This window comes from Mchenga conophoros, linkage group LG20 (genome assembly GCF_057382185.1).
Source record: "Mchenga conophoros isolate Kocher_MC1m ecotype Shallow Benthic linkage group LG20, M_conophoros_male_GT1.1, whole genome shotgun sequence".
Taxonomy (NCBI): Eukaryota; Metazoa; Chordata; class Actinopteri; order Cichliformes; family Cichlidae; genus Mchenga; species Mchenga conophoros.
The window spans coordinates 8,929,503-8,957,303 of record NC_140545.1 but is presented as its reverse complement, the minus strand read 5'-3'; the positions used below and the strand labels follow the sequence as shown (position 1 = coordinate 8,957,303).

The 27,801-nt window shown below is 39.5% G+C and overlaps 1 protein-coding gene across 2 annotated transcripts in view; it reads left to right on the top strand.

Annotated features, from left to right (window-relative positions):
• LOC146550355 (helicase ARIP4-like) overlaps positions 1 to 27,801 on the top strand; it is an 82,796-nt gene that overhangs the window by 17,452 nt on the left and 37,543 nt on the right. The window contains exon 2 of one of the 2 annotated variants that reach the window (XM_085258549.1): positions 6,457 to 6,614. In XM_085258549.1, the coding sequence (XP_085114675.1) occupies positions 6,506 to 6,614 (109 nt within the window). In that variant the 5' untranslated portion in view covers positions 6,457 to 6,505. Of the gene's footprint in view, positions 1 to 6,456; positions 6,615 to 26,764; positions 26,914 to 27,801 lie in introns of those variants that run through there. The other variant, XM_085258551.1, reaches the window with a different exon arrangement.

Sequence of the window (27,801 nt, the reverse complement as noted above, 5' to 3'; positions counted from 1 at the left end):
CGGATCATGCCCTGCTGCTGTGGCTCCATCGCACAAAGGATCCCAACATCCGGATCACCTGGTGATATCAGACTCTCCAGCCTTTTAATTTCTATGTGGTCCATAGGCAAGGGGTGCAGGTGGCTGTAGTGGATTTTCTCTCCCGGCAGGGTAGGCTAGGCCAGATGGCTCCCTGGTCTACGTCAGGCGATGGGGGTATGTGGTAGAGTGTGGTTTGTGGCTCAGCTGCAGGGGAGGAGTGGAGCAGTGGGTTCAGGGTGTGTTGTCAGGGGAGGCTGACTCATACAGCTGACCCCCATGATCTGATCATGTCTCCCCATTTGAATATGTCACTGGGACCAGATGACAGAACTGTGCGTGGCGTGAAACAGGAGGACAGCTGGAAAGCTGTTGCAAAGACAGTCTGTAATAAAAGCAGTCAACCTACAATGCTATGTGCGTGGGCACTTTATCACAAGAACGAAGAAAAAAAAAATGAATACATGCAAAATATAATACTAATTTATTTTTTTTAAATGAAACACGGCCTAGAGAGTGAGCTCCTTTGTTGGAGTGCTTCTTGTTATTTTTGCAACCTTCAAGATAAGTTATGCTAAATGTCCAAAATATCAAAATGTTTTAAAACAACAAATGCGTTGTAAGGCTTTTAACAATAAGTATGAAAATAACTTCACCCCCCCAAAAAAGTGTAAGATGATAATATCTTTTAATAACAACTGCATTGGTTCCACGTCTTTTTTGTAATCTCATGTCAGTCCAGACCATAGTGTTGTTCGGGGGGGTTGTTTTGTTTTTTAGCAAGAGAAATTTAGGCTACTTCATCCCCTCCCCTGTGGTCATGGGGGTGGTGTTTGTAGGACATTACACAGACTGCTCCCCTCCCCCTGCCTCTCCAGCCAGGACCCCGTCTTTGTTCATCTACACCGTCGCTCTGTATCTTTTATTTGTTTTTTCTGTGCTTTTCATATTTTCCCATTAAGAGCGTCCTCTTCCCATATTCACAGAATTTAGATTACCGCTCGCTCTGTTTGGCCAAAAGTAATGCTGTCCTCCACAAAGCCTTATCGGCTGAATCATACGTCCTTGGAATCCCTCCTTGGCCTGCTGTTTGAGGTTACGTAAGGTAGAATTGTACAGAAAGAGGAACACAAATGGCTTTTCTTTTAAATTTTCAACCCTGCGTATGCAAGTACTTTCAAGAGAATTTCAACCGTCTCTGTGCTTTTAAAGGTTCACAGCAGCAGCTTTGGTGCAAAGGAAGAACTCTTTCCACAGATACTGAATTTGAAAGACTTTTGCATTCTTCTCTTGCTTTGCAATACTGACGAGGAGGTGAAAAGAAAAAAACATAAAGGGAAAAAACAACACTGAAAGTTTTGCAAAGAAAAAAGCTCTGCTTAAACTGCGAGTGTTCTATCATCTTTTTGTGCATTCATCTCTTCTTTCAGGTGGTACACCAGGCTTTAAATGACGATGCACGCACATGTTTGAGTTGCACGTTAGACACTTAGACATTGTGGTCTGCAGCAGTGTTGCTCCAGCTGCACAGTTTCATAAGATTTGTATAAAATTTTGCTTCTCCAACATTAGTGTAGTCCATTGTGAGTCATATGAATGGGCAAAATTGACCACAGTCTGGCGTGCATTATCCACTGGGGGCAGCAGGCATTCCTTTAGCAGCTAAAAGAAACAGAAGACTAAAGGCAGTGAATTGCCCTCTCTGACAGCTGGAAGTTGACTCACACATTGGTGTTTCATCTGTGGTGTGTTGGGGTCAGATCACTGCCAAGCTTTGTAAGACATGCAAGTTAGCTTTGACAAACAGTTATAAACAGCAGCACGGACACCTGAACAAAATCTAGTGCAAGAGTGCTGCAAAAAAGAAAGAATCCTCCCTTTGTGCTCACCTCAGCTAGGCTTGAGGCTATAATTTGTGGGAAATGATCTCATTTTAATGTGAGCCTGTAATTTTGTAAGTATCCTTCACAGTCCTGAATCAATATTCAGGGTTAGGAAAAAATGGCTGAATGTGAGTTTCACAACGTTAGTACAGGCCTGTTGCATAGGATTGCATTATATTTGAACAGGTGCCGTCTTGTCCACCTTCAGAATGTTAAAACGGGTCATCTTAGGTAAGAAAGTTTCTTGCCCAGTACAGCTGGGGCTGCTTAGAGTAGCAGACATATACTGCATGTGTGTTATGTAACAGTTATTTTATAGCCTGAAGGCCTGACATAAACAGAATAGTTTGGCCTCCTTTCCACTGGTATATAACGTTACATAAAGCTTGATGGCATTGAATCAAGTGTCCCCTTTTTAGGGGGGGGAGGAGCTGGATTCGACTTCTGAGTAATGAAACAAGCTGTACAGTATTTCTGCTGGAGTTCATGTGACCTACTTTTAAATATAAGTAAAGTACTTTAACTTATCTGAATTTGAATCTACAGCCCGGCTGGGACCAATTTTTGTGGCATTTCTATGTCCCCGTGTTTGTATGGTTTCTGTACGGCTACTTCGACCTTTTCTCCCAGCCCGAAGACATGCATGTTAGTGTAATTTGTGATTATGAATTTGGTGTAGGTGTGAATGGTTGTCTGACTCTCTGTGTAAGCTCTGCAACAGACTGACAACGCACCCAGGGCGTACCCTGCATCTTGCCCTATGACGGCTCTGATAGGCTCCAGTCCCACTGCAAACCTGGAGTGGATGTGGGAGAAGATCAGTGGATGGCTAGATGGATTATTATCACAGCTACTCATTGGTTTTAGTGCCAAAAATGTGGTATATTGCACTGTCACATGAACAGAACACCTACGAGTCTATGAGCAAAGTAATTCTGGTCCTCGTTGTTCACCCAGATTCAATGCAGCTCTTAGAAGAAAGATGGGATGGTGGGAAAAAAGCTAAATTTGACTCTAAATGAAATCAACAGGGCAGTGCTTTCACTTTTACGCTCTGCTACAGTAAATTAAAACATCTTTGCCAACAAATGAAGCATTTATTCACTCGACCTTTAGGGCATCGCTTAGAAGCAAAGTATAAAGTCTTACTCAATTCATTGTACCTGCATGGATTGATGTGAATAGATCTTTTGAATTTAAAATGAATACAATTGTGCTCAGAATATAGGATAACTAAAAAAATAAATATGCCATTGCAGAATGCTACTAAATCCAAGGCAGCACTATCTGGAAAAAAAGGCTCACAGACTGTTTACCAGTTTAGAAAAACCGGAGGTGGTGACACGTCTTTCGCCCAGTATGTTGAACACTTACCCGAAGCCTTCGTTACTCACCGTGTCTCTGTGGATGTATACCCTGACATGCTGCAGAGGCTCACTTTTATGGAGATCTGAGTAGATGTTGGATAAAATCACATTAGCAAGCATTGCCCTGTGTTCTTGGCCTTCATGCATTAATTATACCGCAGTTTGTGGTGTGTGTGTGTTTTTTTTTCACATGGTTGAATAAGTTATTTGTGTTGCTTTGCCTTGCAGACACACCTCCACAGCACTCTCTGCATATGATTTCTTCCTGGTTAACATCAGTTGCACTAAATCCAAAGTATTTCCAAACAACAGAGGGTGATCTGCTTGGAGTGACAAGCTCTTTGACTTCTGCTGTGCCAGGCATTTAAATTTAATTGTATATCTGTCTTAATCTAGAGTTACTCACTCTGACTACTCCTGGAAACCTCAGGCTGCATGGTACAGGGAACAGCTGTGATTGGCATATGCAGGCGCTTATTCAGGGAGCGTTTTACTTGTTCTATTGGCAGAGTATGCTTTTTTTAATTTATTTTTTATATTGCACGATCATGCTCTTTTAATTACGGGAAGCCAAAATTGTGATTGAGATTAGAATTATATGTTCTTTCCAGCTCTGGATTCTTGTGATTCGTTTTTTCTGTTTCTGGTCTTTACACTCTGCTTTTAATGATTTTACCTTTTAACACTCAAAGAATCTTTTTTTCTGTACTGAAGACAACATCTTCAGTGTTCGTAATCACTTAAAATTGCTGTCAGACTGAGGCTTTCGTAAAAGTAATGCTTTTAGCAGTCTCATGACACAGGCTTTTCCACGTCAGAATCCTGTCTTTTTTTGATAGAGTAGATGCACAAACGGTGTGTTCTGCTCCAAGTACCGCATGCTTGTTCTCATTTTAACAGCAGTGTGATCTTCCAGCAGTGGTTAGTTTGGAACAACTGTGTCGTCGTCTCTGATGCATACATACTTCTATACAGAAAATTATGCAAAGGAAGCAAATTTTGAAATTACCTGAAAATAAACTCTTGCTCTATTGAAGATGGGTACATTGTCACTTGCTGTGCTAATTACAAAAAGGCATTATGCCCTTTACGCCCTTTATTTAGGGGAAATATTAAGTAGAAAGAGTATATGGTGTCTGTGTGAGTGAGAGATTGAATATTGGTTGCATTGTCACTAGAAAGTCCGAGTGAGAGGGGGGTCGTGTGGGATGTTTGGCCTCAGGTCAAATCCTATCCTCTACCAACTGTTAATGCTGGTTTCTGTTAACCATAAAGTGTGTCTGTAAGTTTCAGCAGGAAAGTGCATTTTCTGTCTTCATCAGTGGTGCAGCTGTGACTGCCTTGAGCTGATTTGAGGAGCTTTCATGGGAAGATGAGCTGTAGATTTCATTTATTTCTTGACTGATCACAAGTGAATGAGATGCAATGAGAGGATGATGATCACTGTGGTTTCCACCGTGCTGCTGTCAAATCAACTGCACTGCAATTTCAGTCTTTCCCATCAGAGATTTAGGGGGAAAAAATCAGCAAATTCTTTGCTTGCTGGTTTTTAGGCCCAGCAAACCAATCCATGATGTTTAGCTTTGCTTTATGAAGCTGGTAAATCGACCTGTGGGACCAATAAGTCGGCTTGGCTGGAGCTACCTGTTGTGCAATGTGCTGAGTAAAGTTATGCAAGGTGAGCTGGCAGATGATCAAGAGTGAGCCTTGCTGTGATAATGCTGCGTCTGGACTCGTCTAAGTGGGCGCGCACATTATTTAAAGCCTTCATCTTCATCCAATAGAGAAAAAAGGTCATGGTTTTAGCTTGTGCAGCTAAATGCAGGTTTAGGATCTATTTTTGCTGGTCAAACACTTTTGTGAAGCCTTTTTTTTTTTTTTCATAATATTGCTCAAGATTTCTGCAGTAAGGATCATATCTGTGGCAGTGAAACTTTACATAGGGGTTAAATATTCTTGTTTGTAGCAGAATTATATTGATATACCGGTAAAACAAAAAAAGGGGAAAAAAGAGAGCAAAACTTTGCTTTTACTGATCCACGCCGGGTAATGAAAGGCACATCTGCTCTGTGATCCTGTGAGCAGCGTTGGTGTAATTTTTCTCCCGCTCCTACAGAGAGATAAAGAGAGCTCTTTATGTCTCTCTTTGTGGCTTTTTCTCACTGGCTTTGTCTGTCTGCACTGTAGTTCTTTCTTTCATTTGCAGGTCAAGATCCTTATAATGTCTCTCTTAAAAAGCTCACATCCTGTCTTCTTAGAAAATTTAAATCCATGTTCTCATTGCCTGATTTTAAGATAACATTGTATTTTTCCACACCTTCTCTTTCAAGGCTACATGATTATGGCCAAAATGATTATCACGATTATTTAGTTGTTTCAGACATTTACATTTTTTTTGTCTGTCTTTCTTTTAACTTAGTGTTCATCCAGACTGCAAACTTGGATGTAACGGCTGTGATTGGCACGTAGTCGAGGATTTAGGGAGCGCTTGATTTGCGTCTGTTTTGCATCCTATCAACGAAGCATGCATTTTCAGTATCGCTCGATCATAAATTAAAATTTGATGAATTGAGCAGCCTTACTCTCTTATCGTTCAGCATTTTTTTAGTATTTGAGCCCCTTACCTGCCTTTCCTGGACGTAGCTAAAAGGGTTTAAACAGTGGGGCACTAGTTTTTTATATTTATTTATTTATTGGGCTGACATGAAATAAGCTGTATTTTCTGCAGACATTTTTATTTATTACAACATGATTATTCTAGAAGAATGGAAGATATCTCGAAATCTTCTGATCAGTAGCCAGGAGCTGTTTTTTGCCTGACCAGAGAATAAAAATGACCAAGTTACATCCCATATTTTGGAAAACTCTGAGATTGTGTGACAGATTTTACCCTTTATATGTGTTTTTAAGCACCAGATGAAAACTGGACTGATACAAAGTCAGGTAGGGCATTTAAAGGATTTAACTACCTGCTGATTACAGAGCTAAATAATCTCTTATCTAATGGTTTATTAGTACTGTGTAATGTGTGTGTGTCTGTACATATCATCCCTTACATCTTCCTTTTCAAACTGTGCTGAGAGGCACAAGGAGCAAAGAGCCATCACTTTCTGTTCCTTAAAAACTGTGTTCTGTCAGTTTGTGTGTGTGTGTTTATAGTTGTTTATTGTGTGTTTTCTATATTTCAGGTGTAGATTTGCTGGCCATGCTGAGGTAGCAGCGGCCTTTTAGGTCAGGATGTCTGATGATGAAATCGAGTGGTTCAATGGGAAGGAGAGAGAGATCTGCTACATCAGTGATGCGGACGAAGACAATTATCGAGACGATGAAGATGAGGGTCAGCTGGGTGAGTCACGTTAGTGAATGAAGACCATCTCACCTGCCTGTGTTTTGTTGCATCTTATACAAAGATGCAAGTGAGTCGGGCTCAGGATCAATGGGTTATTTCAATTTGAATAAACCAAAATTATCCTCTGAATTTATAAATGACAAGTACAAAAAGCCGTTTTACCAAAAATGAGTAAAGTGAAAAAAAAGAAATGTGTGTGGACTGAGGAACTTGGATAAAAGAAAGCATTTTGCTTTTATTCCTTACTGATCAAGAATTAAGAGCACATTACAAACGACTGCAGATTCTTCAGTAAATTTCACAGATTTTTTTTTTCTGGGTAAAATAATTCAGTTTATATTTAATAAAACTAAAAGACTGTTTGTCAAAGCAATAAACCTCAAGTTTTTACAGTTTTCAGTCTGAATGGCCACGCCTGTAATTGTAGGTCCTTTAAGTTTAAAAAGTTGAGTTACCCAAAAAAAGCAACAAAAAACAAGCCCCAGGGCAGTTATTATGAAGCCCTAAAGTAGCTTTAAAGAGTAATCTGTAGCTATAAACATGATTTATTATGTAACATAGGAGCATTGTAACAGAGGAGTCTAGTGGGATTGACTCACTTTTGGAGCCAGGCTCAAGTGGCCTCATCTTTCAGAGCCGTCTGAATCTACATGATTGTGAAAGTCACCTATAAATATAATGACTTGCAGTTTTTAACAGAATCTAACGACGATGCCGCCTCAAACAGAGTTTGTGGGTGGGCAGAGAAAAGTTTAATTCTCTCTTTTGTTATTCAAGTCTACATCTGACACAAATGACAGCAGCTACTTTCTCTGCTTTGTCATCTAACTCACATGTAAACAGACACATTTTCGCAGAAGCCACCAAATAACTGAAGTGACCCAGCAGCTTTATTCTCTGTATGTGACCAGACCGGCTCTCCTCAGCAGCCTCTGCTGTTCTGTCCTCCCTCAGGAAACAAACCAAACTCTCATCTCCACCTCTTCTCTTATTTCTTCTTTTGCCAGTATGTGTTACATAACCTGGTGAATCATCTATTAGCTCTATTAAATGCAGAGGTGTGTGTGTGTGTGTTTTGTGTGTAGGAGGCATGATTTAAACTTTGATTGGATAACTTCAGTGACATCACAAAGGGCAAAGTTACAGTTTTTTACAGACGCTAGGACACATTTCTCAATACTTAGGTCACGTTTGCAAAACTCCTCACACAGTGAGCACAACAGAAGTCTATGTGGGCTAAACTGAGGACCAGTTATCATTGTTTTGGCACAAAATGCATTCAATGACTACATCTCTCAAATTTCATGAATTATCTTCTCACTCAGACACAACAACTGCCAAAAATCTTTGTACGTACAGGACATTTTGCATGTGCTTACATACTGTTTTCAAAACTGTTAAACTTATGGCCAAAACAATAACACAATGCAAAACTTGAAAAGACAGCAAAATTCAACAGCAATATTTTATTGAAACATATTTTAAATCTAAAAATGCAGTTTAACCAGCCACAGCTTATTCTCATTGTAGATGAACATCTACACAGGTGTTACTCCTTCAATTTTTCAACTCCTTCAATTCTGGCATGCCAGCAGATTCTTTCCTAGGTGTATTACCCTAGATGACATAAGATGTGATGTGGATGAGAACCTGTGGCCAAATGGAGAAGACCGAGTAGATTAGCATTACTATTGTATGTGTATCAGTGGATGGTGTGTATACAAATTCTTGTATTTTGGGATTACTTAGTGCAAAAAAATAAAAATACATAAACAAATATTAACGAATTCTGCATGATGTCTGATTCATTCCAGTAACATATATTGAAATTATAAACAGAGATGTGTCCTTGTTTTACACAAGAAAACACTGTGTAATGCTACATGTTGTTAGTGTTTTTCAGGTCATTGTTTTGTGGGTGACAAAGTGTGTTTGTCGGCTGTCAACCTTTGCTAGTGTTCTGGAAGAATGAGTTTATTTGAGACCTGAATGAAGTGTTTTGGTAGTTGTAGTGCATTTTGAATGTGAAATAAACTGCTTTGCCAAGCTGACGGTCAGTTAGGAGGATTGTGTGAAGAGTTTTGCAAAAGTGACCTAAGTATTGAGAAATGTGTCCTAGCGTCTGTAAAAAAACTGTAATGTTTTTTCCCTGCAGTATTTACATGTTTTAGGATTTCTACCGAAATCTAAAAACTCATTGTTCACTGATGTGACGTCTTAATTTGTTGTTGTAAAAGCAAAGACAAAGAATGGGAGATTAACTGAAGGAATCACAGTGTCCTTGAATTTTAATTCTTCGTTTTCCTTTTTTCTCTAATGTGCTTGTGTGTGTGTGTGTGTGTGTGTGTGTGTGTGTGTGTGTGTGTGTGTGTGTGTGTGTGTGTGTGTGTGTGTGTGTGTGTGTGTCATTAGAGGATGCGCCTGGGCTTGACTTTGATTTTTGTGGGGACTTACCTTTGAGTTTATGGTTAGGACTTGGGTTTAGGTTAAGGATGAGATTAGGGAAGGGATCATGTAAATGTGTGTGGTTGACTCCTTTTGTCTCAGTTTCATTTTTATTTACCATCCAACCATAATGACTGTATAGTTGAGCATACTCAAAGCTAACCAAGTACCCACTGTGTGTGTACACAAACACTACACTACAGGTCTCCTTCCTTGTCTTGTGAGTGCCTTTGCTCTTTGTTTTTTTTTTTTGCCTTCTTTGGTTTCTGACCAAAGACGGCAGGTTTTTTTGTTTTGTTTTTTGCAGCGAACCCGGAGCCTTTTCGAAACGATGACACATTTTAGATATGTGATGCAGTCATGTGACCAATTAAACTAAGATAGCGGAGGGCATTATACAGCACTTGTTTTGTTTGCTCTCAATTTTGACAGCCCTATTAAAGATTAATATCAGTCTGTACATGCTCCAGATAGCTTTTCTTCAAATTCAACTTTGTACTTTTGTGTTACTTGGAGCAACAACTCCACCTCAGTGTTAGTCCATTTAAAAAACTCGGTGCTTTTCCTCAACATTTTGTCGGAAAGTAAATAAACGGCTGACAGAAATGAGGCAGGCCGAATCTTCTTGCATTTTACGCATGTGCAGTACTGGAACGTGAGCATTTTCAGCCATTTCAATGTGGACGCACAACTCTGTGAAAACAACTGAAAACAATAGTGTGGACGCAGAGCGTTTTCAGATGAAAACGCCGTTTTCAAATTTATCCGGGCTAGTGTGGACGTAGACTAAGACAGCTGGGATAGCCTCCGCGACCCTGACAAGAATAAGCAGAAGAGAACTGAATGTGAAATAGATGCAGCGATTTTTTGAAACGTGCAAGTGTCATGTAAATACAGTATATACGGCAAAAGCAAAGTTTGTACAATTCTAATGAGCTTGAAGATCAATATTTGTATGACTAACTGCAGCACAGCCTGAACTCTCTTAGGCAGCTTTCTTGTCATTTCTTTCAGGAATAGGTCTCCAGGTTTCTTGAAGGACATTCAAAGCTCTTCTTTGAATGTTTCTGCCTTTTGTTCTGTTCTCTGTCACACACTGTTTCAGTAGTGTTTAGTCCTGGGCTCCGGGGAGCCAATCCAAATTTTCACATTTGGATTCATCATTCCATTAGACCTGTTTTTAAGGACAGGGCTGTCAGTTACTGTTCATCTCTTCATCATATACCATGTTTTTGGCTCTTTAGAAATAACCTTGTTGGTTAAAAAATGCTATTTTGTGCCTGTCATACTGGCCTTTTACCTATATTCAACTAAAGTACACTTTTGTAACAGGCTGCTAGCAACAAGTCCCTAAGGGGTACAGGTTAAAACTGGTTTTCAAATTTTTTTGTTGTGTAGACACAACACCGGTTTATCTGATGAGTTCAGTGACTTTTTTATGCTTGAATGATTCATAGGTCAGTCTTAAGTGGCTTTAAAAAAAACAAACAAAAAATAAGATTCCTCTGAAAATGGTCATGTACAAGGACTGGACCTAAAATGAGTGAAAAAGCAGCCAGTGTTGAAAGTAGAGATGGACCGATCCGATATTACGTATCGGTATCGGTCCGATACTGACCTAAATTACTGGATCGGATATCGGAGAAAAATAAAAAATGTAATCCGATCCATTAAATATCACGAAAGCACCTCACAAAACTTGCAACACGCCGTAACTCACCTCAGAACGTTAGCACGTCGGAGCAGTATGCATCACGTGATAGAGCGGCTGTGGCATGCGGGACCTGTCGGTGGTCTGGATAGCATTTGGAGCTTCGCTAGCAACCCGGCATTTCATCTCCGACAAAGTTATCCCGAGAGAAGTAAAGCAAGTGTGTAAGTCCATCTCTGAATGTTTGTAAAGCATTCCTGCGTTAAGCTTAACAAGCGACTGCCTCTCCTGCTGCTAATCATGAAACTGCTTAACGATCAGCTGATCGGCTTTTCTGTCGCGAGTCCGTGTCTCTAGTTTGCTTTTGGCCCACTTTGCACCAGAAAGAGGAAACCAGCGGCTGAACAACAGCAGCACGTTTAAGCTTGATCAGCTATTGTTAGAATGTATTTAATATTACTTTCTACTCCAGGATCTTTTTCTACGTAGCTGATGCTGGTAACTGTGCAGGGGCAGATCTAGCAAAGTTTAGCCAGGGGGGCCGATAGGACATTAACAGGGAAAAGGGGGCACAAAGACATACTTTTCTTTCTTATTCTCATTTAAAATGTCTAGCTTTTAATAAATAATTATCTGACACCCAAAGTTTTAATTTGATGTAAAATGAATAGAAGTCAATTACTGTATATAGTAACTATTAAGTCTAATATATATACCCTAGTAAGCTATAGTACTTTTTCCTTTGGGAAGGTACCATCTGTGCAGTCTGCAATTTTGTTGAAGAAAGATGTTGAATCTATTTAATATTTCTTGAAAAATAATTGATTTCTGTGCATTTTTTTTCACACTGCATCAAATTAAGGTTGATTACGTTGATTAAGCATCATGAGGTGGAGCGTGAGGGGTGGTTCCCTATTTTTTATTCATTTATTTTTGTTGTTGCTGGGAGTTGGAACCCTATTAGTTAGGTTGCTTAATATTTATGCTAAGTACTCTTTAAAATACCAGAATAGGGAGGATGGTGTAGGTTTAAGTTTATTAGATTGATCAGTATTGCTGAACTATGAAATATTTTTTTTGCATACAGGTATAACAGAATAGCTTAAGTGTAGTTGTTGTTTTAAACTTGAGTATGAACTTATACAAAATGCAGCAAGATATTTAAAAAACAGTTTTGTTGATTAAAAAACACTATATCGGATTCATATCGGTATCGGCAGATATCCAAATTTATGATATCGGTATCGGTATCGGACATAAAAAAGTGGTATCGTGCCATCTCTAGTTGAAAGAAAAACATTGAAAGCCTGGAGAAGTGTGGCTCAAGACCACTTCAAAAATAACAAAGTCGAGTTCCTTGGAAGCAAAATATAAATTAATGAAGGGGCGTCTCAAGACTCACTCGTACTGTGCAAAATCTTCCGTAACATTTGTTGAATTCTTACATTTTGTCAATTTAGAACAAAAGCTAGCATCTGTTTAAAAAAACAAAAACAAAAAAACCCCCAAAGTGATCATGTCATATTTTTTATGCCTTTTTTGTCATCTTTAAAAGTTTAGAAATGATCTTTCTTGATTTAAGCAGAGTGAGAATTAGACCTCTGTCATATCTGTATCCTACAAAACTGGACTTTCTTGAACACCCACTTTGCTAACATGAGACTGTTTGGATTGATATTACGTTGGCTGTGAGCACACGGAATGCCTTAAAATAGGTGTTTAAAATAATTCGTTCAAAAATAATAATAATAATAATAATAATAATAATAATAATAATCAATTGCATTTATATAGCGCTTTTCGGGGCCCTCAAAGCACTTTACATTTCCACTATTCATTCACTCTCACATTCACACACTGGTGGAGGCAAGCTACAGTTGTAGCCACAGCTGCCCTGGGACAGACTGACAGAAGCGAAGCTGCCATATCGCGCCATCGGCCCCTCTGGCCATCACCAGTAGGCGGTAGGTGAAGTGTCTTGCCCACGGACACAACGACGGAGACTGTCCAAGCAGGGGCTCAAACCGGCAACCTTCCGGTTACAAGACGAACACCCAACTCTTTGAGTCACGATCGCCCTTTTCCTTAGTGTAAGAAGCTTTATGGGAGCTTCATATCCACATACTGGTTAATTCAGGTGGTTAGTTTAGTTTAGCTTAGTACATTACACCTAGTTGTTGCTGTTAACTAAAAAGCAATTTCTCTCGCCAACCAATTTTGTGAATTTTGTTTTTAAAAAACAGCCATTTAAATATTTGTTGTGCTTTGTTGTTGTGTATTTATATGCTAAGTGAAAATGAAGCTACCAGTTACACAGTTTATAGCAGTGTATCAGTATTCACATCTTACACTCAAGCAGAAAGTAAATGAGCCTAGTAATTTTTCCTTTTTTTGTTCTTTTCCTCCAAAAGCCTGAAGCACCATTCAACAAGATTCTTGCTGTTGCTTAACAACAGCAAGCTTGGGTCAGTTAAACTACACTTAAGTCTCAGCCGCAGCTCTGCTCAGTCTAAATGAGTGAGTAAGTAAGTGTGAGTAAGTAAAGAAGATGTTATATGTAGTTGGCTCTGTTTACAAATGTAACGTTTATTCCGGTGGTCAGTGGGGAAATTCCTTTTTGGCGTGTAGTGGTGAGTACTGTATCTCTGCAGGTCTTCAGCTCTTTTAATAATTCCTTGAATGGCCATATCTGTCTTGTGGAATCAGAGATCTGGGAGTGGGTAGAAGCGCATCGTGCTCGAAGTTTGCAGCCTGTGGAGACCTTTTTGGGCTTCTCATCACTGTGAGTCAGTGTTGGATAACCCTGTAATGTGACAGATTGCTTGTTATGTTTGGGCCTGAGCAGCAGCAGAGAACTAAAACACACACACACACACACACACACACACACACACACACACACACACACACACACACACACACACAGAGGCTGTACATGTTGTCCTAATTACATCAGAACTCTGTTAGACTCTGTAATGGCAGCTCTGCAGTAATATGGACTCTGAAAGAGTGTCTGTGTTTGTGAGGCAGAGGGCAATGATGATGGACACTTAATCATCCACCAAAGGAGGTTCAGGTCTTTGCGCGTCCCTGCTTGGTCAGGTTTATAAAACATTTTACCACAACAGTTGTGCAACACTTTGTATAACTGACCCAGCATATCAGCAAAATTGGCAGACGCCGAAGGCGACAGAACTGGCTTTGTGAGGTTACCTTAGGAGGTCCTGATGGGTGAAAACAAGTTTGTTTGGAGTTTGTAAGCTGTAGCTGAATGTACAAGACTTTCTTTTTATACTCTTGAAAGCATGTGCTCAACAGGTCACCATGACTCTCCTTAACATAGGTGACTTGTTTTCGAGTTGGAGTTGTATGTACATGTATGTTGTAGGTTAGGATGGACAATGTTCATGTAGCTGAAAATCTTTTGTTACCTTTTAGTGTATTATCTATCTCCTGCCTAAAAAAGTGTCTTCTTTTAGTCGCGCGATATCGGATCGGCACCTCAGATCGGTCCAATCCCGACTCTAATGGATGTGTGGCGTGTTTGCAGCTGATGTAATCCAGTTCTTTCTTGGTTCGGGCTATCGACCCACAGGAGAACTGTCTGATGGAGAAGACACATTTCCATGTTTATCTTCCCCACTTTGCAAGTCTATTTTGCTCCTGTGACATCGTCACCCCCCCTGCTGCTTCCTGCGTCTGTCCCATAGTTACCATAACAACTGTCACCAGGACGCCGGCCCCCTCATAGTTGTGACAGTTTACTCCTCCAGGTTTGACATCCCCTTTTTTCCTCCTGTTCTTCTTCTTCCTCCCCTGTTTTCTCCTATTCACACTCTTATCTTTATGCTTTTGTCTCTTCTCTTCAACTAATTAGTGTAACTTTGTCCTCCTTATAGCTTTATGTTTTTAATCCTTGCATACACTAATAATTTAATTATTAGTTCTAAAGCATGTAAAAGAAAATCTACTTTCAACCAGCTGCTACAAAGTTTCTCCATTCATGTGACTGGTTCAGCACACACTGAGCAAACACTGAACAAAGAAAGGGATGACAGAGTGGGTGTGAGTTTAATAAACACGTCACAGGACTATTAAACAGAAAATATGTCAATACCGATGTACAGATGGAGTGTAGAATTAATCGGCAAAACTTGTCGTTGTTGTTATTGATCACAGAAATGATTCATTCTTGATATATTTTTAGGTGAAATTCACTGTTGAGCTACTCTGTGCAACTTAGTGAAAAATCTCTGATGTACATGAATTTTTTTTTTAACTTTTAATTTGCTTTTTTGACTGCATGAACTGATGAATAATGTGTCTTCTTTCTGGAGAAGTTTGGGTTGTTATGGTGATCACATCACTGGTACCACATAAAACACACATACAGTTGGGATATTACACTTTCAGCGTGGTATTTTTAAAAAAGTGTCATTTGGAGTCATTACATGAGTTTAAATGCCCATGAAAATAACTATTTGTGCTTTAATTTAGCAATTTTTATTCTAGTATGCTTCCCCTATGTAAAAGTGAAGTGAAATTTATTTTGGCCAACAACAACAACACAGATTATCATTTTACATAAAAGTACTCAATCAAAAGTACACACATAATAATTTAAATATATACCGTAGTTTTCGGGTCATAAGCCGCTACTTTTTTCCCACACTGTGAACACTGCGGCTTATACTGACATGCGGCTAATGCATTTTTTTTTTTCATGCGGCCAAAAACATTTTGCCTGGTAACAGCAGACCAATAAAATTGGTAAGTAGTATATATACGGTATATATTTTTTACCGGTTGTTAAGAGACGTTGTAATGTTGTTTGTGCACTGTTCCGTAAAAAAACCATAAGCAACGTAATTTGTGTGTTACTGATACATACATACATACATACTACACTGTTCGAGGAAAAGAAGCATTTGCAGTATGTATTTTTGTATGTTACCATAACGTTTATGTTGCCATGTTTATGTTACCTTACGGATTAAATTAAACGTTAAAAATCCTCACGTGTAATATTTCTGTGTAAATATCTCATATTACGAGTGAAACGCATACGGCTTAAAATCCAGTGCGGCTTGTACAAGTACAAAATTGATTTTCTTTCTAAAATTAGAGCATGCGGCTTTTAATCAGGTGCGCTCTGTAGTCCGGGAATTACGGTAATTTATTGTAAAAAATAAATATTGCTTGAGAGAGATGGAAAGTCAGTTTTCATAGCATACCAAAGAGAGGCAGATGGGGAGAGAGGCTGTTGTTAATAGGCAGGTATATAAAGACATTTCAGTATTTGTTTCGGTGGAAACATGTTTGGTAGAGACAACAAGCAAAAGTCTCTTCAGATTTTCTTTTTTAAAGCTTCAGAACAGCCTCTGGGTCAAGATTGGATATTAACACAAATGAATGAACAAGACTGGTTTAAAGCAGTATTGTATTTGCAGGTTTTTACGTGCTGGATTTGTGATAATTAGACCTTTTCTTCTGGCCACTGTGATAGTTTCACTAGTTACATTTTCAGGTCACTCGAAGGTAGGGCTGCTCGATTATGGCAAAAATGATAATCACGATTATTTTCACTGAAATTGAGATCTCGATTATTTGACGATATTTATTTAACAATAACAATGTATTGAATAATGGCTTTAAAGATTGTCAAAAAATAATATAAAATAGTGTGCAAATACTGATAACAGTGCAAATGTTGCAATATAAAAAATAAATGAAAAATGTAAACATCTATGTTTAGTGAACTTTGCAGTGTTGCTCTGTGGTGCAGCTACGACACTGTAGCAAAGTTTACACACTATGTCTACTTGTTCCACGTCTGACTCCGCGAACCCATAATGTTTCCGCACCACTGAAGTTTTTTTTACCTCTCTTTTCAACCAACGGCAGTCACTCTCCTCTCCAAATAACTTCTGCTTAGCTTTCCGAGCTTCCCTTGGGTCCTCTTAATTGTTGTGACACGTGTTCAAAATGCAGAGAGGTGCGCTCGATTTGCCACACGGAGCAGCGCGAGAGTAAAGCATGAGGGAGGTGCTAATAATCGGCTCAGTCATTTTTAATGATCGTTGAAAGCCCAGATCATAATCTAGATTAAAATTTGATTAATTGAGCAGCCCTACTCGAAGGTTCGTCTCATTTACTTGAGCCCTACCAATTTCTATATTTCTATAGCCGCAGCTCACAGTGTAGTCACACAAAGAAGGGAAAGACTGAAAAGTTTGGTCACAGAGATCCTATGATATGGATTTTATGATTTAAAAAAATGAAGTGACAAAAGATGTCACTATCATATCAATCTATCTATATTCTTATAAAACCCTGTTTATAGGCGTAAGCACGATTTGTATAGCACCAGCATAAAATCTTTTATGTAAAATCCATAAATATAGTTTTGAAAAGCACTTTTAATCAGTGCAATTCTTTCATTACTACCTTTTGGGTAAAATGCTTAGGCTGTTAAAAACAGGGCTTAATGAAGAAAAAGGAAGCATGCTGACCTAGAAAACTAGGAATATATGCACATGAAAACCCAAGAAAGAGAAGAGAAGAAGGTTAAAAAAAAGCATCTACAGAGGCCATTCTTCAAAAAGTGACATTGAGAAATGGACCTGGGGAGGTGGGACCACTATTCTAAAATAAAATCACCATCTTCAGCAGCATGGCGCTGCAGGGATACCTGTTCTGGGTCAGGGTGTGTGTGTGTGTACGCGCGCGCACGCACGTCCGCTCATGTGTTTTTTGAGTCTGTGTGTGAACAGATTGCGGTGTGTGCGCTGCATGTTGTTAGCTCTGTTGGCAGTTCTGATGAAGCTGTCATGAGGTTTAGTCACATCTTTCATAAGACTTGCACACACACACCAGAGAGCAGGGGGAGTAATAGTCTGTTAATTAGCCTGTTGCTCCCCTGCATGTGTGTAGGCGTTGCTAAGCAGAGCACGCTCCCCGTCGCTGTAGTTCAAACTGAAGAAAAAGAGGTAAACGTGTTTCTTTGCGGCGATTGTTGCAGACACCTGGTGGTTTAATCGGCTACCTGATGCAACACATTGCCTGTTTTTTTTTTTGCCCACGCTAGATAAGTTACGCATCAGGTAGCTTTTTTTGTAAGATGGACTGTGACTGTAGGTTTTCATTTCCAACGTCCGGAGAGAAAAACAATGGTACAGAGGGGAAAAAACAGCTTACAATACGGGCAGCTTTGGCTAAATCATGAGTCTAACATGCTATACTGGAAATCAGAGAATCATCACAAAGCTCAAATTAAGATTTTTAGCCTCATTTTATTTTATGTTATTAAACCAATATCAGCTTGCTAGCTTGCCTGGTCAGCATGATGTTATCATATGTCACATCTGTTGACTCTGTTCAAGGTTATACACCTATTTAAATGAAACTAGCTGTCACAAAGCTGATGATACATGCAAAAAAGATCATTACTAACATGTCTGGTTCTTTGTAACTGCAGTTATTTTTTTAATTGTCACATTCAGGTAGCATCCTATACAGTGGTGTTGAGGCTACTCACCATTACACTATTACAGTACAATTATTCTTTCAAACTGGTGGATCATCCCCTTTTAAAGATGTTAGATGTTCATTTTGCAGCATTAGCAAAGCAATAACAATAAATCACTGGTTACATAAAGTTGCTTGTATATAAATACATGCATTTCCCTCTGTAGTTGAGTAAACTGTAATACAGGGCTTGGATTTTGTTGAAACTAAACCATGATTAAATTATGTTGTAGGATTAAAAGTAAGTAGTTGAAACAAACATTTGTCAGCGAGAGAATGAGCACAATATCTGCAGGAGGAGAAAGGGGGGGGGGGGGGGGGAATGAAATTACATTTCATAACATCAAGTGTGTGTGTGTGTGTGTGTGTGTGTGTGTGTGTTGTGAGACCTGATTAAGGACAGTACAGAATGAAGTGTAGGAGGTGATACAGTAACACCAGCTGGTCTACATACTGACACACCAGACTGCCAGATCCGTGTGTGTGTGTGTGTGTGTGTGTGTGTGTGTGTGTGTGTCAAAGAGAGAAACAGACTTTGTGCGTGAGCAGACTTGAGATCAGATAACAGACTGGCTTGATGTCAAACTGATTATAAGTTACAATAGCTCATTAGCAAAACCACCTGCATGTTTGTTTTGAATTACATGTTAGCTGTGGTCCCCGAGCTGCTATAATCTGAACGCATGTTCAGAAAAACTCATCCCTTTTTAGTCAAGAGTGCAGAATCCAAAGATTGGAGACTGATATCAGGGGTTCATGTATCTTCTAATCAGAGATGGGCAGTAACGCGTTACTGTAATCCGATTACTTTTTTCAAGTAACGAGTAAAGTAAGGGATTACTATTGCAAAAACGGTAATTAGATTATGGTGACTTTCACGTAGGAACGCTGCGTTACTGCGTTACTAAAACCGTGATTTTTTTTGCGAGAATGTCTCATGACAGTGACGTAAGCGAGTGCGACGTTCGTGACAACAGCTGTCTGCAGATCAACAGTGGATAATATATCGAGTGCAGGAGAGAGTATGAGCGTGCAGCGTTTAAAGTGTGGAAGTACTGACCTTACTTTAAGTTTGATTCCATAAAAAGTGACAAAAACATTAGCGTCCATTGTGCGTGGGAAGAAAACTTCTTTTTCCAGCGAAAAAAAACCCTAAACTTCCAAGCAAGCACCGAGTGCGCTACCACGTAATGGGAAACTCACAGAGAAATTCTTCCACTGACTGCCGCGGCACACCTGCACCAGGGTTAACCTCCGCCTACCCTGCTCCTGCTTTACAGGTGAAAATAGAGCAAAAGGGTCTGAGCGCTGAGTCTTTGACTTTATTTATTTTCTGCTGTGTTTTACTTGCATCTATTTGAAAGAGTGAGTGTAAACACACAAAAAAACAATTATTTTATGTGCTGGAATGTGCAGAAAATGGGTTTAAATATTAAACAAATTTCTTCCAGTCAGAGAATGTTGCATATAATTAAATTTTTGCTTGATGCATAAAGTTAAAAGATTAAAACTAATAAAACAAGTTTTAAAAAGAGACTTTTCCATTTGATTACATTTTGTATGATGGATTACGTAGAAAAAGTAGAATTGGGCTGAAAGATCTATCGCTTTATCACCTATTCAGGTTGTAAATCGTGTTTTTAAAAAGTAACTAAGTAACTAAGTAATTAATTACTTTTGAAAATAAGTAATTAGTAAAGTAACGGGATTACTTTTTGGGGGAAGTAATCAGTAATTAGTTACTTAGTTAAGGGGCGACCGTGGCTCAGGGGGTTGGGAAGCGTATCTGTAACCGGAAGGTCGCCGGTTCGATCCCTGGGCTCTCTGTCCTGGTTGTTGTGTCCTTGGGCAAGACACTTTACCCTACTGGTGATGGCCAGAGGGGCCGATGGCGCGATATGGCAGCCTCGCCTCTGTCAGTCTGCCCCAGGGCAGCTGTGGCTACAACTGTAGCTGCCTCCACCAGTGTGTGAGAGTGAATGAATAGTGGCATTGTAAAGCGCTTTGGGTGCCTTGAAAAGCATTATATAAATCCAATCCATTATTATCATTACTTCTTTCAAGTAACTTGACCAACACTGCTCGTAATAAATAAATAGGAAAAAGGAAAAAGTAACAAAGAAATAACAAACCATATATTTCTGACAATTTATGTTCAAGGTCCTGAAATTAGACATTTAAGAAAAAAAACCCCATCATGGCTTTTTGCTGCTCTAAAATCTTAATTTTGCCCTAAATTTCCAGTTCAAAATGGTTTCTCTGTGAAGTCAAAGCTTTGTTGTGCTGAGATGTGGGTTTCAACTAAACTAACCTTTTTAAACTCAGACTATTCAAGGAGAGATGGCAGGCAGGTCACAGCTTTCAGGCAGTAAACACATGCTGGAAATCTCTTCTGTAATTGGGCTTTCTGGTCGTGGTTCAAGTCTGACTAATAAATTATAAGGATGTTGAATAAATCCATCTGTGCCAAAGTTAGTCTTTGCATTAGTAAGAAGACTGATTTGACTTGATAGCATTTACAGCACATAATATAAATGTGGACTTTGTTGTGTAATTGCAGCTATTGCTCGACATCCAGCGTTAGTAGAGCTGGCATATCAAAGAATGAGATGAGAAGGCATTGGACAGCGAGAAAGAGGGGAATCAGATTTCCATCAAGATCTTGTACTGATGATGGAAGAGTTTGTCAGCTGTGTAAAGTCTTCTCCAGAAGGTCTCTAAATTCTAAATGTGTTGATGGACATGATGTCTGGTATGACATGCCCCGAACACCTCTCCCAGGAGGCATCCTAATCAGATGCCCAAACCACCTCAGCTTTCTTTTTTCGATGTGGAAGATCAGCAGCCCTCCAAAATTTCCACTGATGGAAAAAACCTGGGTGTATTGAATGACCAGCTTTTTCCTGAATGAAAAAGCTGGGAAGCAAAAATCCATTGATGGAAAAACCTGCTCATTCAGTATATTCAAGATGTCAGCTGACCTCATTTTTTGGGCACATAACATTACAAAAGCTTGACCTCACCAACTGAAGCTAACCCAGAAACAAAACACTGCTCTCGCAGGCTTGTAGGCTGGGCAGTAGGAATGATGGGTGCCTCAGGCCACATTAAGTTTTCCCTTTGCCACTGACTCCTATCTTTATGCTCCTTATCAAAGTGAAGCTGTTTTTCGGATTAGCCTCCCTGATAAGCGGTTTTCTGAAGGCTACACAGCTGTTTGGTACCAATCTCTTCACATTGTGTGTGGAAATGCTTCTACTTTCACTATTAAACATAGGCATAAATTCTACTGCTGATTATTTACAATTTATTTTATATCTTATTCGTATTGATATATTATTTACGATTATATATCTCCGATCATGATCATTCAGATCGAATGATCTGAAAGATGGTTGTTCACTGCTATCCTTCCAGGTTTTAATAATATATTGGACAGTCCCAATTTTCGAAGTTACAGCAATCTCAATCGTTGTTTACTTTGCTTAATCTAGACCGATTATTTCTAAAACAGAGTAACATGTCGTGTGCAACCACAGGAAACGTCTTCCGTATCAACTTCATCAGTAAGGGTTAAATAACAAGGTGCCAGCTGAAACTTTAAATAATCACATATTCAGTGTAAGGCTTTTACCTAATTTAGTTACATCCAGGTGTGACTTTTTTTTTGCCTGATATATCTTTGGATTTAATAATTTTCACACATATCTAAACCATGTAATGTCTCACTTATTTACAAAATTGGAAATAAGCTGTCATGGCTTCATCAAAGATGAGGATTTCCTGGTGTTTTTACATTATAAATGACCAGAGTGCCATAAGAGGGCAATTTAGGAATTTAGGAAATCTTGGTTAAATTAAAAGAAAGACCAAAATGAAATGTCTTTGTAACTTTTTAGGCCGGCACGTGTTTTCAGAACCACTCCAGTGTGTTTTTGCATTGATTCTACATGTCTCCCTTGTTTGGTGGGAGATGATGGTGATAAGAGTTTTTTTTCTTGTCCTTTCGAAACAACAGCTGACAAAACAGTCTAAGCACCAGGTCCCTTTGGTCCCTGTTCAAAGTTCCTCCAATCTTTTTAAGCTGATGTGAATTCATTCATCGTTAGATAAATTGAGTAGTTCCCGTGTGGCTACTGAACTATTCTTGTTTTACCAAGTATCATTTTAATGAATTAACAAATTTCATATTTTAATTTTAAAGTCTGAACCAAACCAGATCTAATCCTTGAGTGTAACATAGCCTAAACAGCCCCTTGGAGGAGGTAATCAGAATCAGAATCAGAATACTTTATTCATCCCGAGAGAAATGATGGAGAATTAATCGTTCTTTTATATTCCTCAGCAGGATTGATCCCTCTAGTCACAGGTCCCTCTCTCCAACCTTAAAGAGTCCACTACGCTCAAAAATTAAAGTTCATAGACATGCTGCATAACCGTGTCTAAAGGCAAAAGTGTAAATTGCCGCAATTAAAAGAAGTGCAATCACAGCCTCTTCATGGCTATGTCTAACTGCTCTGATTTCACCCCAGGATTCTGATTTGAAGTGTGGTTATTCTTGAGCCAAACTTGAGATCTTTAGTTTAGTTTTTCTTTTTTATGTTTTGGGTTTTTTTGCACTATGATGTTTCAAATATATGCAAAGGCTTTTGGGCACATCGTGTGTTTCAACATATTTTTTTAACTAAATTCTTTGTGACATGTCTAACAGCACAGTTCTTGTGTCAAATTTTAGCTTTTTTTTTTTTTTAGATCATCTCATCCACTTATGGGTGATGATAATGAAAGGATATGCATTGCAATATCTTTTCATGTCATGTATCTGTGGCAACTTTGTACAAAGGAAAGGTTTAGCCAGTTTATCAGTGTTTGGCTCAATAATAAAAAGCCATTTCCGACTTGAATCTATTTGTTGTTAGTTGACCATAGTCTACCAATAGCATCATCAGGTCTCTGAAATGGCCCAAACCAAGTTTGTTGTTCAAATAAATGTTTATATTAATCTGCCAATCAAGTCACAGAAACCTTTACGGTTTGCTAGGTTGTTAACGTCAGGGCTACTTTACGACCAATGTAGCCAACCATTTTGCAGCAGCATGACACCACACCACACCATTTAGAATAGAATAAAAAGCCTTTATTTTGTCAACGTACGTGTGGACAAACAAAAATAATGTCATAGTCTTTAGCAATATTTTACAATGTCCTGAGTGGTGAGAGTGCAGATCTAGAGTTCAGTACTTTGATGTCATTGTGATAGAAGCTTTTCTGTAATGTGAAGGTGTGGAGTGCCAGGTTCCTGTTGGAGCACCTTTATGACAGTTTACAGTCTTTATCCCTGTAGGCAGACTCATTTCCTTTGTGTATTAATCTTGTGGTGTCAACTGAAAACACAATGACTAAGTTGATTTTGTCGGTTGGTTGGCTGCGATTAGAGAAGTGGGCCTAGGGTGCATCCCTGAGGAGCACCTGTGCTATATGTCAGAGTAGGGAAGTGATGGGTCCCCAGTCTAGCAGACTGTGGTCAGATTTGTTAAGAAGTCACTGTTGCAACCTCTGGTGGGCCTGTGGCTTCTGAAGAAGATTCTGTCTGCTGTGATCTTCGTCTCATGCTAATTAGCTTTTGTTGCAACATGATGTCTGCTTCTCAGATATGTTGACTGGTTCTTAAAAGCAACCAAAATAAAACTGACTTTGCTCCAACTCTGAATAACAGGTAAATGGGAGACACTGATTACATTGAAAGTTTAGGTACTGCAGGCTGTGCTGATTACATCAGTAAAGCAGATAAGTGGATATCTCTACATGGCTAGCAATCATATGCATATGAGCCTGCATATGCACCTGCCTCATAAGCCATTTTCACACAAGACCTTTTGGCAGTCTCAGGGCTGGACATTTTTTCACACATTTTCCTTTCTGTAATATAACTCAGAGTAGGAAACGGTTCACTTCAGGCACACTCCCACTACTGGAAATACTCCATGTGGCTTAGAAAAGGTGAGTTTTCAGAATAGAGCATGCAGGAACTACACATGATGCACATATGCGAGCAGTAAATGGAGGAAATTATTTGTTGCACCATTCTCAGATGACATCACACAGATTTGCTACTAGGTCAACTGAAACTAAACTAAAACTAGGGTAAAGAAACATTTAAATTAACCAAAATAAAATAAAATAAAATAAAATAAAATAGAGTTTTGAAAATAGCTACTCCAGAACATATTGTGTACTCGCAAAATAAATGAAGTAAAAAATCATCTCGCTTATGTGATCTACCTTTAAAAAATGCTGTGATTATTTTAAGACCCATTCTGAGCTTTTGAAAAATTTGTCTCTATCAAATGTCCTAATGAAGCCGACAGAAGAAGAAGAAAGACTAGCTAACGTCTGATTAGACTTCAACGGGCATTTTCTTTCTTGAATCCACCTCGGTTGGTTGACGCACACAAGAGTTTTGACTTTCAGCATGTGTATAAAAATGGTGATAGAGCAGTGTTTATGCAAAAAAAAAAATCGGTGTGGATATAGACGTCAAATGCATGCAGTTATCTTCTTTGTTGACTCTGGGACTCTAATCTTTTAACAGCTATAATCTTCCCCTGTTAGCAGAAGCTTGTGATTTCTCTCAATCTTTCTTAAACTTGGTGCTGTTTACTGTGCAACAACGCTGTCTCCAGACTTTGCACTGAACACACATGCATTTAGTGTGAGACTATAATATTGGGTGGATTTAAAAAGGCTGCTTTTCTTCTTCTGTTATGTAAAATGGGTCATGCAGTGTAACATTATGGCATAACAAGGTGGTTGATATATTTATTTATTTATTGTTAAAAGCGTTTAGAATATATCCTCCAGTCTAATTTCCTGCTGATCAAACTACTCGGGAATAAAAAAAAAAAAAAGATTATCTGCCAATCTGCTTTCATGATCGACATAAATACAACGCCTTAAATGGTTCATGACATCAATCCAACGTATATCATTCGATTTTCCAAACACACAAAGGATCTCAGTTTTTCATCTAGCTCCTGGCCAAACAGAATATGAAGATGGAAAACAGCGAGGCACAAATGCCTCTCTCTCTCCTCCCTCTGTTGGTCAATCTGGATTATGTAAACAGGGAAGTGCAAGCTCGGGTAGATACCGTAACTGTGGTAGTGTGGCAAAGGTGACCGTGTGCAAGCGCGAGCATACTCGTTTGTTCCCAGGCAGTCCTGGCTTCACGTTCCAGCTGTCACTACCTGCTCTTTCTCTCCTCCCCCACCTCGCTATTTCCAATTCTGCTGCCCCTCCCCCCCAGACTTCCTTACAATGTGGGTTAGTATGTGTAACCATGTGACTGGGCTATGACCTTTCACCTTATGTGTGTGTGATCTGTGAAGGGTAATCCCACACGACCTCTTCCCTTTCTTTTCATCACGCTCTTCCACTTTTCTTGTCCTTTAATTACACATCTAGCCATTTTCTATTCCATCCCTTCTTTCTTGTCCTCCACCCTGTCAGGCTTGTGTTTTTCTTCCCTCACCTCCATGGTTCTTACTTCTCTCCACAGTTCGTCTCATCTGCACTGACAGTGTTTGCATTTATGTGTCACTGAAATTTACCATTTGTTGCAGTTGCGGTGTTTACGATGTGTTTATTAGTGTTAATGATGTGCGATGCTGCCCCGAGGAGCCAAAAAAAAAGAATTTTCCAAACAGAAAGTTGTACCACATGACTTTATTCATCTCCTTGTTTCAGCTTTGCATCTTGCAGCCATAGTTTGACTCCAGCATCACCCTCTCTATCGGTTCATATTGATCGCCTCCCCTCTCTGTCCACAATCATAAATCAGGCTGAAGTGGATTTGTGATTATATGTTACCGTTTTAGCTTGTCAGATCTGTATTTACACATTTATTACTACTAAACTAGGCGCCAGTCTATCCCAACCAATAAACAAATTCATATTCGATCGTATAAAATGTGTGCTTTTTGGACACCGACCGAGAGAGATCCTCCAATCTAATGTTTCTGACATCAGTTTTGAAGGATTTCATTTTCATTGGGGCAAAACAGAATCAGCACAATAAAAACTGCCATAAACTATCAGATCGTTCACTCCTCCTCTTCCCCCTTTCCCGATCTCTCATCCTCTTCTTTTCCTCTCATCTTCTCCTCTCTGTCCATCTCTTCCTGGTTGAACCCCATTACCCTTGTTACCTAAGGCAGCTTTCCTTGAGTGGGTGTGTCCTGCTGACATCACACACTGGCTCCTGTGTCGGTTGGCTGGGGGAGGGGAGAAGCAGAGAGAGGCGGGAGGAGGTAGACCGGAAAAGCTGCGCAGTGGCGTTGCGGGGGTGTTTCTACGTACGGCGGTCAGGGGCAGTTTTCAACGACTCATTGTTTTGTAATTGTCCCGATGGTCTTCTGTCCTCAGTGGAGCGCCGGTAAAGCTGCGCGACGAGGCTAGGTGTTGGGTGACTCACACACACACACGCGCGCGCACACATAGACAGACACCTACACACACTTTGACACGCTCGGTTCAGACAGAACAGAGGAAGTGTGTAAACTGTATGAAGAAGGAGCACACACACAGATTGGAATAAGTTTCTGAGAGTGATAAGGAGGAGGCATGAATCTCTCACCAGACTAGGATACAGAAAGTTGCAGCCACATGACATGGGTGAGTAGCTGAAACCTTTTGACTGACTGGTTCAGTGTGAGATTCCTTCTACCGCTTTCTCTCTCTGGTCTCGTCCCCACACGTGTGTTTTGTTCTGTAATCTCTCAGTCAGCCCAGTAATATCTCCTGCTCTGTCTTTTTATCAGTACGAATGCAGACACATTCTATCATACTGACCTATATGTGGTGCCGTGCCAAGTCTTTAGCTGGGCTGTTGAGGCAGAGCAGAGCTCAGAGGTTTCATAAGGCATGTTATGAAATAGACACAGGGGTTGTCCTTGTTCCTGTTCCTGCCCCCCAAAAAAGTATCTTTGCCTCAAGTTTCAAGGACTTCTGTGTCATTTTATTTATGTAAGACTTTCTTCTTGTTTCTGATTCACTTTTTTTTTTCTTGAGGTTGATGTAAAAGTGTCTCGTCCCAAATCAGTTTTTGTAAAGTATAAGTAGCTTCCAGTCTTTGGGGTAATAGAATAGAATTCAACTTTATTGTCATTGCACATGCACAGGTGCAGGGCAACGAAATGCAGTTTGCATCCATCCAGAAGTGCTTTAGTGATATAGATATATTACAATATATATTAGCAATAATATAGATATGTAAGTAGGGCTGGGCCATATCATACGGTTCACGGTAATACCGGTATAATTTTGGGCAACGATAGAAAAATGAAATATCGCGATAGAATATGGGTAAAACGCGCATGCGCAGCGCCTTTGTTTTCATACGCACATGTCGGAAAAAGCATGGCGGCGAAAGCAAATCCTTGAATGAAACGCAACTTCAGTGGTGTGGAACTGGTTTAGCTTTCGTCCGTCAGATACACAACAAAGCACTATTTTTGGTAGAGCATGCTAGCGGGCCGTCGTTATTACCGTGTTTTTTGGAAA